The 16,591-nt window shown below is 43.1% G+C and overlaps 1 protein-coding gene across 2 annotated transcripts in view; it reads left to right on the forward strand.

Annotated features, from left to right (window-relative positions):
• Window positions 1-16,591, forward strand: part of TBXAS1 (thromboxane A synthase 1) — a 170,085-nt gene that overhangs the window by 86,465 nt on the left and 67,029 nt on the right. For both annotated transcript variants that reach the window (XM_053609040.1, XM_053609041.1), the window contains 3 exons: window positions 12,177-12,265; window positions 13,910-14,058; window positions 15,539-15,669. In XM_053609040.1, coding sequence (XP_053465015.1) covers window positions 12,177-12,265; window positions 13,910-14,058; window positions 15,539-15,669 — 369 coding nt within the window. The remainder of the gene's footprint in view (window positions 1-12,176; window positions 12,266-13,909; window positions 14,059-15,538; window positions 15,670-16,591) is intronic.

Below are 16,591 nucleotides of genomic sequence, written 5' to 3' on the forward strand. Positions count from 1 at the left end.
ATGTGGGGAGGGGAGAAAAAGGAATGCAAGCTGCCCCACAGGCATGTCCATACTGCATCCTGCCCCACCCGCTCCTGGTTTCTGGATGCTTCCTTGGACTTCAACCTCCCAGCCCTTTGTTGTCTAGCTCACTGGTTCTCAAACCCTATGGGACCAAGGGCTATATCAGAATCACCACCTCAAGCGAACATTCCATTTAGTTTACTTATTTATTGTGTTTATTTCGTGTCTCAGTCTGCTGCATGCATGCTTTGGGAAGGCGAAGGTAACATTTCTTTTTTTCTTTATTGTTAACTGCACACACTAGGTCCAAATTAGGCACTTAGTAGAAGTGAGGCATGGATGGATGGATCAGAAGCAAACCCTAGGAGGCTTTCTACCAATTCTCCCTGAGGATGTATGATAAGACTAAGACTAAAAAGAAATAAAAGGGAAATAATTTCATCAAGAAAACATTGAGAGGATGTGGCAGATTGCTGGCTTTCTCTTCAGAGAGTCACGGCAGGTCACAAAGACACAAAGAGGGAAGTGAGGGGACACCTGGAGACAGGAGACAGCTGAGAGACTTTGAGCCACAGATCCTCGCTGTAGGTACCTGAGTCAGTTTTCCCAGAAATAGCTTCAAAATATCAACATCTCTAGTCCTTGTTGAATTTGTAAGCAGCTTTTAGATTTTTGTTATTAAACATCAGAGTTTACTCTTAAAATGAAGGTTTGTTTTCCCTTGGAATTCTGAGGCTTTTTCCTCGACAACCTTGGCAGCCTAAGTCTCTCTCTACCTGTGTCTTTAAGTGTCATTAATATTCAAAAGCTCTGGATGGCACTATCTTTATTTATGTGGATTTTAGGCTGCCTCAGTCAACAATGCTTGGAAATTACGTTAAAATCAGCATTATATCATAAAGCCATATTTTTATTTAAAATAAAATTTGTTTTTGGCCCAAGTCTTACCAGGACTAATAGACATAGAGAGAGAACCAGTGAAAATGTGATTGATGCATCCCTGATGCAGGAAGGATGGACCGTCAGAGTCATAGCCAGTGGCAGACAAGTCATTGGCATTTATATTAAAGGATTGCCAAGCTGTGCTGGGAAAACAACTACTTTTTTATCTGAGGGCAAATTCTGCCTGATTAACTTGCCAGCATTTCTATCCCCTTCCCTAAAAGATTCATGTCTTTAAAAGGGCAGCCAGGAGATTTATTTAGATTTTTATAGTCTTTGTTAGTGAGCAACCCTGGAATCATGTAAAACTTTATTGTGGATCCAGAAGTACATAGATTTCATTTCAGGAAACAAAATTGGGACTAAATAAGCACTTCTCTAAGGGAAAAATATAAACAATGTGATCCCCTAGGGAGCCAGGTTAGTACTAGTTTTATTTTTAAATTATGTAACTCATTTGAAAGAGGGAGACCAGAATGAAACCTATGTATTTGTATATTCCTCTAAGCTCTTCTGATTTGAGAAATATTAAATCAATAGGAATAACTTTCTGAGACTCTCTTAAGATTGTGTAAGTCAGCACAAAAGTGCCAGGTAACCTTCAGTATAAGCAAGAATAAAAGAACACATTTAGGAGAAAAGCATCTTAGCTGTACATACACGATGATGAACTTCAAGCTATGAATTCTTACTGAGGAAAAGGATTTAAAATCATGGAAGACCAGAAAGGTGCCAATGGTCAAATAATTTGGTAAAATATTGCAAACCCTCTTCTTTGAGAGTCACCATGTATCTTAGCATATTAAACTCTTGGGAATGACCTGTAGTAAGTAAATCTGTTTAACTTAGTTTATTCTAGGCTCGGATAAATTTTCAAAAGGTGAAAACATGGGTAGTTAACTTCATAGTTGTCTATCATGAGAAATTAGCATTTTGGACACTGTGCCTTTGCAGGTGGTCCCCCAGGGGGATTTCTACATGTCAGTGCCGCTGGCAGAGGCCAAGCTCCAAATTGGACGGCCCATGGGTCCAACCCAATATGGCAGCACCTCACATGTTTGCAGTCTTCAAAGCCCAACATAAGTACTGACGGGCATTTCCTCATTCACCCAGAAAACTCAGAACTGGTGGTAACCCACTGAGCAGATACGAAAGACCAGGTAACTTAATATGGAGAGGAGAGCCTGAGGATGTACGCTTCACTCAAGAGTAAATAAGCCAATCATATCACCGAGCACGGCTGCCAGTAAAGACAAGTCAAACAGGGGAGGCTGGTATCGTGCACAGCACTGAGAATCCAGCTCTCTGCCTAATTTTTCACTTTTCATCCAGATGTTTCCTGTCAGGAAGGCATAGTCAATAATGTATGAATCTTAATGGCAGAGGCAGATGTGATTATTATTCTCCATCATCCTTTCCTGCCTTGGAGAAGACATGTTACTCAAGAACGACTACAATTTTTAAAACTTTCAGCTGATCTAGCTGGCTTATGAGTAAAAGCGTAGCTACAACCATTTCATTGCAAAAGTCATTGTAGAATTGCAGTCATCATCACAGTTGAGTTTGGCCTTTACATTTTCCCCATAAGCTCTTCAGACAATCACATTTGGGGACTGCTTAAGCAGGACAATTTTCAAATAACGTTAGAGCAAGTAGCTTTCTCTAGGCAGCAGTCTATTTTTAATATTTCTTTTATTTCTTAATCCTACTGAACAACAGAAATGAAAGCCATTATAACCAGGGGTGGCTGTGGCAATAAATACTTCAGTGTCCAAAAATACATTGCCCCTGCCTGACCAGTTGCCCATTTTCCAGAAAGTCTGGGTATTTATCCAGCAGCCAGAGTCCATTATTCCACAATGCAGTTGCATTCCACTGACACCTAATCTCCTAATTAAAATCAGTATAATGATGGACTGTTTAAATCCTGGTTAAAATGTTCCTTTACCATTTGCATTTAAAAGAAAACACACTCCTCATCACGGGTACCCCATCCTGGGTTATAATTTGGTTTTCCTTTGCAGGAATTATAATGTCACCCCGACTTGCCTCTGGTTAAATCTAAAAGAGCATCTAAACGGGCCTCACAGCTTGGCTGTTGCTTAGCAACACCAGCAAACACCTCCTCATTGGGGTAAGCCCTAATTGGTCACAACTCTTGACAGGAGCCACTGACTTATTAGAAATGACACTTGATTATTCACCTAGATGGCTAGAGCTGATAGTCATCAGCAGGAAATTTTGCATAAAAATGAGTCCTGGATGTTTTTAATATCTGGGTGGCTTTTAGCAATGGTGTAGTGGAAGAAAGAAGTGATAAGTTTCATTAGCAGGAATTAATTTTTCATTTGTTAGTCACCAGTTTAGAACACTTTAAGGTATTAATTTTTCTGTTTTTTAAACCAGCAATATCATTAAAGTAAGCCCCTCTTCCCCTATCAGCTGTTCCTTATTTATTCAGAAAATCCTCTGACATCAGTTCTGAAAACAACATTGCCACAGGTCTGCCGACCACCAAATAGGATGAAATGGTAAATTCATAAAGGTCAACAAATATTTACTAGCTCCTGATTTGAAGGGGTTTGTAATGTAGAAGGGCAACAAGGTACATAAATTACTGCAATATTGCCCAGTAGCAGAAGATGGTGACAGAGCTCATGTCCTGTGTGGAGCATCAGAAAGCACTCTGCGGGCAGGCAGTAGCTCTGAAACCAAGCCCTGAAAATCTGGCTGACTGTCGGGACAGAGAAGAGGTGTTGCAGGTGGGATGAGCTGCAGGAACAAAGGCATCTGGACAGAAAAGTACAGGGTGTGTTAAGGGAGTAGGGGAGTGCAAGCTGGCTGGAACACAGAGTATGTGTGAACAATTAGTGAGAGAGACAACTGGAAAAGTAGGTGCAGGCACGTGGAGTTCACCGTTCTGTGCTAGGGGAGTGTTTGGTGCATACTTCACTACAGCACAGGAGCTATTAAATACTTGAAGGTGGGGGAGTGACCCGCTTAGACCTGTGCCATAGGAAAAATGGCTCTGTCTCAGCTGTTCAGCCTCTAAGACACCAGACATTCCCCAGACCCATGGGGCAGGTCCTCCTGGAGCAGAAAAGGAGAACGACATATCACACCCTTCTTCTTTGTAGCCTAAAAGCAAGACAGGTGCCCAGGGGCCAGTTTGGGTAGCAGGGTATCATTCTCTACTTCATGTGTGGATAAATGAATCTCCCAGGTAGTGTGTGGAGATTGTCTCAAGTTAGATGTGTAGGTAAAAGAAATCTCTCCTTCCTTCTCCCTGTGGAGGAAAGAGGTTTTCCCCAGCACTCAGCATAGCCCAGGCTTCTAGGAACTCCAAAGGCCTAAAGATGGTGGGTTTCTTTTTCTCCTTCTCAAGTTCATGACAGCAGATCTACATAGAGTGAAATTATAACCCAGAAGCAAGTAAGCTGAGGAACAAATGAAATATGGATCTGCTATTGGTGGGAAAGTGTCTGGAGTGCTAATTCTCACTGTCACAAAACCAACTGAGCATAGAAACAACCAGACTCAGCTCTTTAGGTCCTGTAATTCTGAAGTCAGTGCATAAAAGAGATGGTGGCTTTGTTAGAGGGGGGATGTGCTATCGCAAGGAGACGGGCCCCAGGGTCTCACATCTTACTACCCCACACTAGGAATTGAACTACTCTTTCCATGGTCCCAAGCAAATGTCTCAACCTGATGCTTAGTGATCTGCTTGGAATTGTAGAATGTCAGTGGAGAGGGGTGTTATAGCTCTTTACAGTCAGCCTCTCCTTTTGGGGGTATGGACCCAAGTTCAGAGAGACCCAGATGCCATGAGTAAAGTAAGAGGTAAGGCCCTCATTGGTCTCAGGTTTCTCACTCAGAACAAGTTTTCAGCAAAATACACTGTATTCGTGCCATTAGTGTTTCTTGGGTACTTTCTATACCAAGGCTCTCAAGGAATATGTTCGACGAATCAGTCATCACACAGATGTTTCTAACACAGTCAACTGAGTGAAGCATACCATGCTCATTCTTAATGTAAAAAATACCAAAACCTCCAATATGTATGGTAACATACACAAGTTACACAAAAGAGTGGCATTAAGAGCATGTTAGTTATTGCCATGTAGCCTAGGGATGGTGGCTTATGCCTGTAATCCTAGCATTTGGGGAGAATGAGACAGGAGGATCACTTGAGGTCAGGAGTTTGAGACCAGCCTGAGCCATACAGTGAGACTGTCTCTACAAAAACTTAAAAAATTAGCTGAGCATGGTAACATGCACCTTATAATACCAGCTACTTGGGAAGCTGAGGTAGGAGGATCACTTGAGACCAGGAGTTTGAGGTTGCAGTGAGCTATGATCATACCACTGCACTCTAGCATAGGCAACAGAGTCAGAAAAGAGAAGAAGAGAAGAGAAGAGAAGAGAAGAAAGGAAGGAGGGAAAGAAAGAAAAGATTATCCCTAAAATTTAGGGACTTAAAACAAACCTTTGTGAGCTCATTGTTCTGTGGGTCAGGAATCCTGGCATGGCTTAGCTGGATGCCTTTGATTCAAGGTCTCTTGTAGGTATAGTCAAACTGCTGGCCTGGTTTGTGGTCTTATCTGAAGGCTTGATGGGGGAAGGTGTGCTTCAAAGTTTATTGGCAGAATTCAGTTCTTAATGGGCTTTGGAAGACAAGATGTTTGTACTATGTTCTTCAGTCCATGGGGATCTCCAAAGATTTCAGCAAATCATTGCTCAGATTACAAGTATTTTTAGAAAGCAAGTCTGGTGACTGAGCACAGTTGGATCAGAGAGTTAAAAGACAGGAGGCCAGGAATCTCTTTTTAAAATTATTTTTTTAAGTGCACCTGTGTGTCAGACACTGTCAAAGTACTAAGACTACAAAGATACTTAAGCTATAGTCTTTTGCTCTCAAGAAGCAGGGTGATGGCCATATTCCAGATGATAGGTACCAAAGCTTGGATTAGAGGGTGACTGGGGAAATAAAAGTGAAGGGAAAGATGCAAGAAAGGAAGCAATGTTAACGTGCGTGAGTTAAGAATAGGCAGCTCCAGTGGAGAATCGTCTGTAAGGAACAAGAGGAGAGAGAACAATTCCAGATGTCCATGCCCATCTGGGAGGACGGGATTCTGACAACTACCATGTGTGGACCACTCAGGTGTTTTATATATTTTGTTTCTAATCTTTGTCACTACTCTTCATGGGAGGTATAATTTTTCTTATTTTGCAGATGAAGAAATAGACTCAGTGAGGTTGAGCAATTTGCCCACAAGATCACACAACTACAGAGTGACAGGGAGAGGAAACCTAATAACTGGCAGTGCCTTCAAGTGTTTGTCCTCTTTCAGGCAAGGGTTCTTTAACAGACCAGAACCTTTTACTTGAGGAAGGAACTCAGGGATCACCTAAAAGGAAAAGAGCAGAAAGGCTTTGAACAAACAGGAGACTTTCTCAGCCCTTCTTAAGTCATTACTCCATAAATTGTCTCTTTGGGCCACTTACAAGACCCTCCCACCTTGTGAAATTTACTCAATTGCCCTCTGTCTACACCTTGACCCAGAATTCCTTGCACACAATTAATAGGTAGAGAATCCTTTCTTTCAAAACTGGGCATGTCAAGTATATAATAATTTCCAAATTCTGGCTAGGCGCAGTGGCTCACACTTTAATCCTAGCACTGTGAGAGGCCAAGGTGGGAGAATCCCTTGAGCTCAGGAGTTTGAGACCAGCCTGAGCAAGAGTGAGACCCCATCTCTACCGAAAGTAGGAAAATTAGCCAGGCATGGAGCACCTGCCTATAGTCCCAGCTAATTGGGAGGCTGAGACAAGAGGATCACTTGAGGCCAGGAGCTTGAGGTTGTAGTGAGCTAAGCTGATATCACAGCACTCTAGCCTGGGCAAGGGAGTGAGACTCTTTCTCAAAAAAAAAATCTCCAAATTCTTTCCTTGGGGAATTTTCCAGGCTGAGAATAGTGCTTTTCTATCAATGGTTACTGCTAATTACCAAATAGCTGCTCTGCCAAGCACTGAGCTTAACCTCTAATAGGAATAACCAATATGAGAGATGAGAGAACTAAAATGGGAAACTTTCTCTCCAGGCTTAGCTGCTGGCCCATAACCCCTGTCTTAGTCAGCTTGTACTGCACTGCAGACCAGGTGGCTGAGCAACAGACATTAATTTTCTCACATTTTGGAGGCTGGAAGTTGGAGACGAGGGTGCAAGCATTGTTGATTTCTGACAAGGCCTCTTGTGGTCACATAGTCTGTCCTTAGTGCACAGAAAGGGGGAGTGACAGAGAGAGAAGGAACACTCACACTCTGGTACCTCTTCTTATAAAGACACTAATTCTATCAGATCAGGGCCCCATCCTCATGACTTCATTTAACCTCAATTACTTCTTTAGAGGCTCTATCTCCAAATACAGCTACACTAGGAGTTAAGGCTTCAACATGAATTTTGAGGGGACACAAACATTCAGTCCATAGCACCCCTCAAGAATAAATCATTTTTAAAAACCTAATAACAGGAATATTGTATTTGATTCTAAGTGTTATATATGTGTATTATGAAAATCTGAAATAAAACAAAACAAAAATCATTCAGTATGCCATGGAAAAGATGAAATGTAATGACCTGATGAGAATCTTTGATTAAGATCTGAGCGATTCTGACATTGTGTATTCACCTGTGCCTGTGTGTGTGCACATGTCATGTTTGCCTGTTTGTCCGAAAACCTAGAAGAACTACAGTGTTTGTGGATTATATAAAGATTCTGCAAGCCCATCAAAGAGAGCTTTTGTTTGTATGCAACCCGTGTACAAGTAAATATTCAGTAACTGCTGTGTATAATGCAAGGAAGAAAACCTGAAATGATGGCTATTGACCAACAGACAGATCATGCGCCACTGTCTTATTGTATTTTCTCTGCATTGCTTTTTAAAACATTTTTCATATTACATGCCCCATCTCATATTACATTAACCCGAATAAAAATGTCATTATCTATTCAGTTCGACAGACAGCAGGCAGAGTGTAGCAGAAAATTACAGTCACATCAGCCGGCAACAAAGCATTCTGGTTGAAAGCATGCAGAGGGGTCAATGCCGGGCGTTTTGCACTATTCAGGCATATATTTGGATTCAGTATGACTGGGCCCCTGTTCATACACAGGGCATGCCTCTGAAGAGTTATGTGTAAATCAGATTTTATGTTGTATCTCCTTTGTTACTTTAAGAAAGCTTCGATCTTGATGGTGAAAGAGATGTCCTTTCAAACGGTATATGTATATTTCACCATGTTACTATTCCTCTGAAATAAATCTAAAAGATATTTCAGTATATGGAATTTTGTTAAAGTAGGATTCACTTGTACCACTAAGCTGATTAAAATAATTGAAGGAATCGCTTAAGCCCAGGAGTTGGAGATTGCTGTGAGCTGTGTGAGGCCACGGCACTCTACCGAGGGCCATAAAGTAAGACTCTGTCTCTACAAAAAAAAAAAAATAATAATTGAAGGAACATAGCCAGTGAAGCTAGTTATAGGAATGTGGCTTAAGGCTGGGCATGATGGTTCACACCTATAATCCCAGCACTTTGGGAGGTCAAGGCAGAAGGAGTGCTTGAGGCCAGGAGTTTGGGACCAGCCTGAGCAACATAGCAAGACCCCATCTCTGCAAAACATTTTTCTAAATTAGTGGGGATGGGGGGAGGGGCATTGATAGTCCCAGCTACTCAAGAGGCTGAGGCAGGAGGATTGCTTGAGGCTGCAGTGAGCTAGGATTGTGCTGCTGCGTTCCAGGCTGGGCAACAGAGCCAGAGCCTGTCTCAAGAAAGAAAGAAAGAAGAGAGAGAGAGAGAGGAAGAAAGAAAGAAATGCAGCTTAGACTTCTGTGCTGAGTTCTCCAAAGGTAGTCTGAGATTTCTTGGGAGTCACAGTCTAGAGATCATTTTCATGACCTATCTACACACACTTTTCGTATGATGGATTATTAAACTGATGGTTTGTGAGAATTTAGGAAAGCATGAGGTGGACGAGAAAAGTCGATTACTAAGAATAACCCAGAGAGTGATGCTCGCTTCTTTTTTGAGTGGACTTCATGCTAGGCAGATGAGGTAAATCACATTTCTGCTTCAGCAAATCATTTGACCAAGTCTTCCCCAGCTGACTTAGCAGTAAGATGGTGCCTGGCCGAGTATTTACTTAGGTTCATGCACAGCTGGCTAAAGAGCCAGAAACCGTGATGATGAATGATTCCACGGCTACCTAAAACAGCTGTCTAGTGGAGGGCCACCGGGCTCTGAGCTTGATCCTGGCCACACGGCAAAGAGCTGAATGAACCTGAAGACTTAGAAGGCACATTAAGCAGATTTCAGACAGAACAAAGAGAGGAGAGCCAACGTTAACTGGTGATGGGATTTTCCCCCAATGAACAAACACCCCAGCATTCTCAGCCCTTGCAGCTTGATGAACAGCAAATTCTTTCCCCCACAACTGCTCTCCCTCCATGAGTCTTGGCAACAAGGGAGGGTCCAGATGCTCAGCCACCTCTCTGTTGCGTGTATTTTGCTCTGAATGTTTGAGCTGTTGTGTGGCTGCCTGTGGATGCCACCAAGGCCATTGTCCCTGCCTTGGGGACCTCCTCCACGGGCCAGCCTTTGTGGAGCCAGTGCAGCCCTGAGCTCAGACCACGTGTGCTCACTCAGCAGGACTGACTCCTTCAGAGAGGGAACCCATCCCAGAGTAATTGTGCCCCTGGGGACACAATTGTCTCCTTCTACCAAAGAGTACATAGGACTGGCTTAGGCTGTGGAGAGAAAAGTTCCAACAAAGCCCTGTGTCCCCTGCCCCACATCCCTCTAATTGCAACCAGACTGTCCTCCTCTGCCAGGCATCTCCAAACACCCAAATGTTCCAGGGAAATTAAGAGATCGTTCTTCTCAGAACACATGGCAGGACCACCTTTTATAGAATAAAATGCAATGTAAATATAAAGCCTTTCTCATGAATGGACCCTCAAGGGCAACATTTCAATTGCATGTGGTATGATTCATGGAAGACTTTGTGGTTTTCATTGACCTCAACTTCAGTATTCACCTGTGCAACGTGTCTTCTGAAAAAGTCAGTATAAACTGGGCTTTGCTATTGATTCACAGGGTGCAGACCACAGAAAGGGATCTGTTCACACCTGAAATGCTGTGTTCCACTTCGGGGCCACCTTTTGGGTGTGACCCTGATAAGGAATAAACCTGGAGAGGTGTGTGCAAACCATGTGGTAGGAGGAGCGATTGACGGCATGGGGAATGGTTGCCCAGGAGAATGTGAAAGGGAGATAGATCCTCTACTACCGTCTGAGCATAGGGTGCACTGGCTCATGTCAGAGAGCAGAAATGAAATCAGAAGAGAAGTACAGGAAGTCAGATTTTACCTCAATACAACAATATGCTTTCTGATAAGTAATTAACATTTTATAATATTTCCCAGTGCCTCAAGACTCTAAAGCAGGCGTCCTCAAACTGCGGCCCGCGGGCCACATGAAGCAGCGTGAATTGTATTTGTTCCCATTTTGTTTTTTACTTCAAAATAAGATATGTGCAGTGTGCATAAGAATTTGTTCATAGCTTTTTTTTTCCAAACTATAGTCCAGCCCTCCAATGGTCTGAGGGACAGTGAATTGGCCCCCTGTTTAAAAAGTTTGAGGATGCCTGCTCTAAAGGCAGAGAGTAGGTATTGCATAGTCAGTAAAATTGAGTCATTCAACAAATAAATACTATGTGTAAGGCACCGTTCTACATGCAAATGAACAAAGGAGATAAATTCTCCCCTGCCCTCAAGAACTTAATATTCTCGTGTCAAAATAGTAAAATCTAAACATAGGTAACATTGCCTAACATGTTTTCCGTAAGAAATCCTCAGAACAAGGTATTATAGTATGTGGCTTTCGCTATGATGCTGTTTGAAAATGTGAGCTGGTTAACATGATTCCTTCCCCTTGACATTTCCAGTGTGGCCTTTCAAACATACAGAAGAGAATCAATGTCACGTGGGTGCCCATCAAGCTTCCTGAAGGATCCCACCTGCTCAGTTGAGCCTGTTGAGATCACAATTGGTGCAGCCAAAACTGAGATCTTGATTTGCTGAAGCCGGGTAGTAGCTATAGGAATTTCGTGACACCATTCTCTCGACCTTTTTTGGGGGGGGAGGGTTGAGGAATTTCTCATAATAAAAATAATTTAATGTTAAAAAAAGAAATCCAACAATTGCCCTGTGTGGGCATAGGAGGCCTTTTGAAGTCAAGGTTCCAGTATACTCAAAGACTTAAGTAGCTTAAATGTAAATGAATAACCATCCATCAGAAATGCTCTAAAAATAAATTCTGTGCTAAGCAAGAAGTTGAAATGGATGACCTTAGGTTCCTTTACATGCTAAGAGTATATATTCCAGTGGATAATCTAAAATATGATTGGAACAAACAAGCAAAGACTCAAACTAATTCCAGAGAGAGTACATATAAACTGGAGTCTGTTTACTCTCTACGGTTAATCAAATGTCATGAAACTGAGCACTGAGCCTCACTTTTATCTAAACGTTTAATGATCGTTTTTATAATTATTTTGGTACTTATATTCTTTTTTCTTCTAAAAATAAAAGATTTCGTAAGCTAAACTAGATGCTTACAGCTATTGTATTTTACAAATATTTGTGATTTTCTTTTTTTTTTTTTGAGACAGAATCTCACTCTGTTGCCCAGGCGAGAGTGCCCTGACATCAGCCTAGTTCACAGCAACCTCAAACACCTGAGTTCAAGTGATCCTCCTGCCTTAGCCTCCTGAGTAGCTAGGACTAGTATACGCAAAGACTTAAGTAGCTTAAATGTAAATGAATAACCATCCATCAGAACCTGCCACAACACCCAGCTAATTTTTTTATTTTTGGTAGAAATGGGGGTCACACTCTTGCTCAGCCTGGAACTTCTAAGCTCAAGGGATTCTTCCATCCCAGCCTCCCAGAGTGCTAAGATCATAGGCATGAGCCACCGCACCCCAGCCACAAATATTTGTAAATTTGAGATCTATCCCTTGAATCTTAGCTATGTGAAAAGTACCTTAAAAAAATAAAAAAAAGCAACATCCATTTTCCCAGAAAGCCATGCATATAACCTCTGTCTGAAGCTAATTTAGGTGTGTTCTCAGCATGGTGCCCTAATTACACCTTTGTTATCCTTTCCCAGTTAACTCCCCTCATCAGCCAAGCCTGCGACCTTCTCCTGGCTCATTTAAAAGGCTATGCAGAATCTGGGGAGGCATTTGACATCCAGAGGTAAGGGGGCTGCACTGCTTCTGAATTGCTGCTTCTTGTAACTGTACATAATTGCTGGACAATTACCTTGGGACTAGCAAACTGTGGAAATGCTAGAAGCTCATAAAAGGAACTGACTAATAAGAAGAAATGAAACCCACTTCGAATGGGAGATGAATGTGAACAAAGGCTATGCCTGTGTGGCCTGTGGAGGGAAGCCTATACCCTCACAGCCAAGGGCAGGACAGGCCTGGACAGAAAGGACAGGGACGTGGGAAAAACTGTGGTACGCCTCAGCCTAGAGCTGTGACTTAGTGATGGACGCCAAATCCACATGGTCTGACTTTTCCCCTAGAAATCTTTAGTTGTTTTAAGCCAAACTGTAAACATAGAAGGGATGTCGAATCAGTCAGAAGTTGAGTCATTATCATTACTAATAAAATAATAACATACTCATCACCAACATTTACATTGTACCATGTTGTTTACAAAGTCTTCTCATCCACATTTTCTCTGATTATAGGATGCATGACTTGGTTAAAGATTAGGTGGCCTTTTCACCTATAAAAGCAAAGCAAATAGCTCTTAAAACCCTTAAATCTTCAACCATCAGGGTCAGATGCAATCACATGCAATAGTCTCATTCTTGTTTTTACTGTAGCAGAGAAATGTGTAATCAATTATAGAAAGGTTTTTAATGAAAACAGTCAAAATTTCTTTAAAAAGTCATCTGGAAATGTCATTTCTTCCTTAATGATAATTCAGTGGTTATGTAACTTAAGCAGAAGAGGAACGAAGTTAGTGCCTACATCAAGGACAAAAATAGACTCTTTAATTATAAATGGATATTAATAACCCAGTTGTTAGCCTTTTTAAAAAGAACTTAATCTGACTATTCCTATAAGATAACAAAAAAGAATAATTCTAGTTTAAAATGGCCTTTGGGGGACAGATTATGAGGTTAAAGCTATCACCAGATACTTTCTCTTTTGTCTGTTTGTAAAGTGCACAGTATGTTTTCTGTAATAATATACATATGTTCACGAAGCCTGTCCTAAAGTTTGTCTTATATTTATTTAAGTGTGAAGAGCCCTTCTTTTTTGTTTGTTGCTCTAAAGAAAACTGTAAAATCATTAGAAGGAAGAGGGAGATGAAGTTAATGAAACCAGATGATGAGGTTGTTTGAAATTGTCAATGACAATTTCATCTATATCAATTCATCATTAGATTCTGGCCTGAGATGGGCTGGGCAGAGCCTTGGGGTGAAGCACGTAGGCTGTGGGCCACCTATTTGCCCTCCTGCAATGGGAGGAAAATGTGAAACGTCCTCTCTCAGTATTTGGCTGTGTTCTGGTCAATTGCAGCTGCCTGAAGTTCTGGTTGAGTAAGCCTTGCCTCCCCCTCTGCCGCCCTGGTCTTTGTTTAGATAAGCTAGCTGCTGGGCCCTGGTCTCCTCCCACAGCCTGCTGTCCTCTTCCAGGGCCTCAGCCCAGCAGCCCATCTCCCTCCGCCTCGCTGCAGATCCTCAGGAAGCTCCTCGCCAGCCCTTCTGCAGGGCTCGTAAGCCCTATTTAGACCCTGAAAGCAAGCTTCCTCAGGAGAGGGGCTTTGGGGACAAGCCCACACCAGAGTGCTGTCTAATCCCAGTGTTCCCATCTCCCGCAGGTGCTACGGTTGTTACACCACAGATGTGATTGCCAGTGTTGCCTTTGGCACCCGGGTGGACTCCTGGAGGGCTCCTGAGGACCCTTTTGTGGAACACTGCAGGCGTTTCTTCCAGTTCAACATTCCCAGACCTCTCCTGGTTTTAATCTGTAAGTGCAGCCCCAGCTCTCTGGGCTCTGCCCCTGCCTCTAGGAAAGGGCACCTCAGGTGCCCTCTATTGACCAGCCTAAGACCACTTATTACCAGTGCAGGATCCCTGACCTAGCCGCTCACCCCATCACAGTGAGAATGGCCCAACATGCAGCGCTAAGCACTCTGTGTTTATCACTTCACTTAGTCCTGGTATTCACCCTTTAAGAACGATATTCTTGTCCCCATTTTTCAGATGAGAAAATGGAGGCTCAGAAAGGCAGACCTGAGACTGGAGCCCAAAGCCTTTCATTTTCTAGGGCATTTTTCTCCCTGCCAGCAAAATCCTCTTCCTTCTCTTGAAGCCCAGTGCACAGTAAACCAGAGGTCATACCCGGTGGGAGACTAGAAGGTTATCTAAAGCTGCACAGACCAGCCTACCAATCTTATTTTTATTGTAGAAGTGAGTTTTTGCCCTCTGGCCAATTCTAGTAGTATCTTCTTGCTTTTATGAGTGCATTGAAGTGTTGTTGTTATTGATTATTGCCATGATTTCTAACCATTCTGCTGGGCTGGTAAATTGTATTCATTCCTTGATCAGGTCATTCCCATTTCTGAGCCAATTTCAAGGGGAGCCTCTGTCATCCCCATCAGCTCTGCCCTGAAGTTGCAGGTCGAGTCAAGTTTGGGCAGTCTCTTCCTTTGCTTCTCACTGCACCCCACTCTGACCCCCTACTAAACCCTCCTCCCTCCTGTGTTGTATTGGTTCAGGCCCCTGATTTGGAAAAGGAGCTGTGCATTCTGGGAGCCTGTGTGTCTGGAAACTTTCTCTCCAGCTCCATGAGAGCCTGGCATGCAGGAGCCCATGGTAGAAACAGAGAGACTGAACTGAGCTGAGTTCCCCCACACGGGACTCAGCTTGCAGCCTGGAACCTCTACCCAGAGCAGCCCCACCAGGGTACCTGGCTGAGCTGTAGGCAGCCTCCACAGGAGGAACCCACAGAGGCTGGCACCCTCAGCAGCAGCAGAAACAGCTTTTATGAACAATTCAGGGGTCACTCTGGGGATCATTATCCAGAGGAAAAACATGCAAATAACCAGAAAGTTTAAAAATAAATCTGCTTCTACCACTTGCTAAGACTTGAAACAGCCTGTAATCTGTTCTCCCTTGATGAAATTCAAAGACCTTGGGCCCTCCTGTCTAGGACCTGAAGTATGAAGTTGACCTCTGGAGGGCCAGATGGAAGTGAGGACTCGATTAATTGTCCAGATGTTTATTGAGTGCTTACTATGTGCAAGGAATGGTGAGGAGCACAGAGATGGAAGAAGATCCCACAGCTGTTTTTAGGAGTCATGGCAGTGGGGTAGGAGTTTGGGAGGGAGGCAGTGCTCTAAAATGCCCCCAGTCCAAGGCCCATGTGCTTCCTCGTAATAAGCATCTAATGGTCCTGGTTTATTACCACCTCCTTCTCAATGCCACTTTTGTTTTTCTCTTTCAAGTATCATTTCCATCCATAATGGTCCCACTGGCCCGGATTCTGCCCAATAAGAACCGAGATGAACTGAATGGCTTTTTTAACAAACTCATTAGGAGTGTGATTGCCTTGCGGGACCAGCAAGCCGCGGAAGAGGTAACGTATTTTAATAGGACACCACCTTGAAATGGAATGGAACCTAATTTGGCATCACTATCTCTTTACTCTCTCTACTTTCCCAACGCCGCACAGCACACCACTGTCCTTTGGCAATCTACCACGGAGTAGAGCTTCCCAGGGGCAGCGCAAAGAACAGAGAAGAGCTGAGGATGGTCACACAAGAAAGAGCAGGTGGGCTGGAAGCGAGGTGAGGCCCAGAGCAATTTGTCCATCCTCTGACTCGGGCGAGTAGAATGAAAGCCGTCCCTAAACGCTCTTTCTAGTTTAAGCATCACCTCAAGCACAAGTTATAACAGCCCAAAATAATTTTCTAGGTAAATGTGCCTACATGCAATTTTCATGAGCATTTTTTTATATCAAGAAATGGTAGGACGGATTTGTACCGTGTGAACAGCATAAATATTAGAGAGGGTTCAGGCAACTGTCACTCCACTCCACATCCCCTTTCAGCACGAAGGGTGTGGCTACGAAAGTCGTGGCTGAGGGCCCTCTGGCCTCCTTAGCATGCTTCACACAAGACCTAGAGTTTTCTTTCCTCCTTACAGACTTGCACTGCACTCGGCACAGAGCAAGAATCAAGTAAATGTTGATTGAACTCAGCTAAAAGCAGAAAGAGAAGTTTTCAGTGTGATGAAGGGTAATTTCAATCCTGGATATGCCTGTGCACGTGTAAGTGCTCTCCTTTCGGGGCCTGGTTATGTGGAAGAAAGTTACTTTCAAGGAAAAACAGGGCTAAAATGGCTTAGCCTTAACTGACTTGTGCAAGGTGCAACTTTAAAAAGGGTTTCTCAACTGGGTAGCGTAGAAGAGGTCAGAGGTCCAAATGCCAAGGCCTTGGCCTAGAATGACATTGAGGTCAGTTGGTGGCTCAATGCACTGAGAAGCCTCAGGCAGCAAG

The sequence above is a fragment of the Nycticebus coucang genome, chromosome 11 (assembly GCF_027406575.1).
Source record: "Nycticebus coucang isolate mNycCou1 chromosome 11, mNycCou1.pri, whole genome shotgun sequence".
In the NCBI taxonomy this organism is placed as follows: domain Eukaryota; kingdom Metazoa; phylum Chordata; class Mammalia; order Primates; family Lorisidae; genus Nycticebus; species Nycticebus coucang.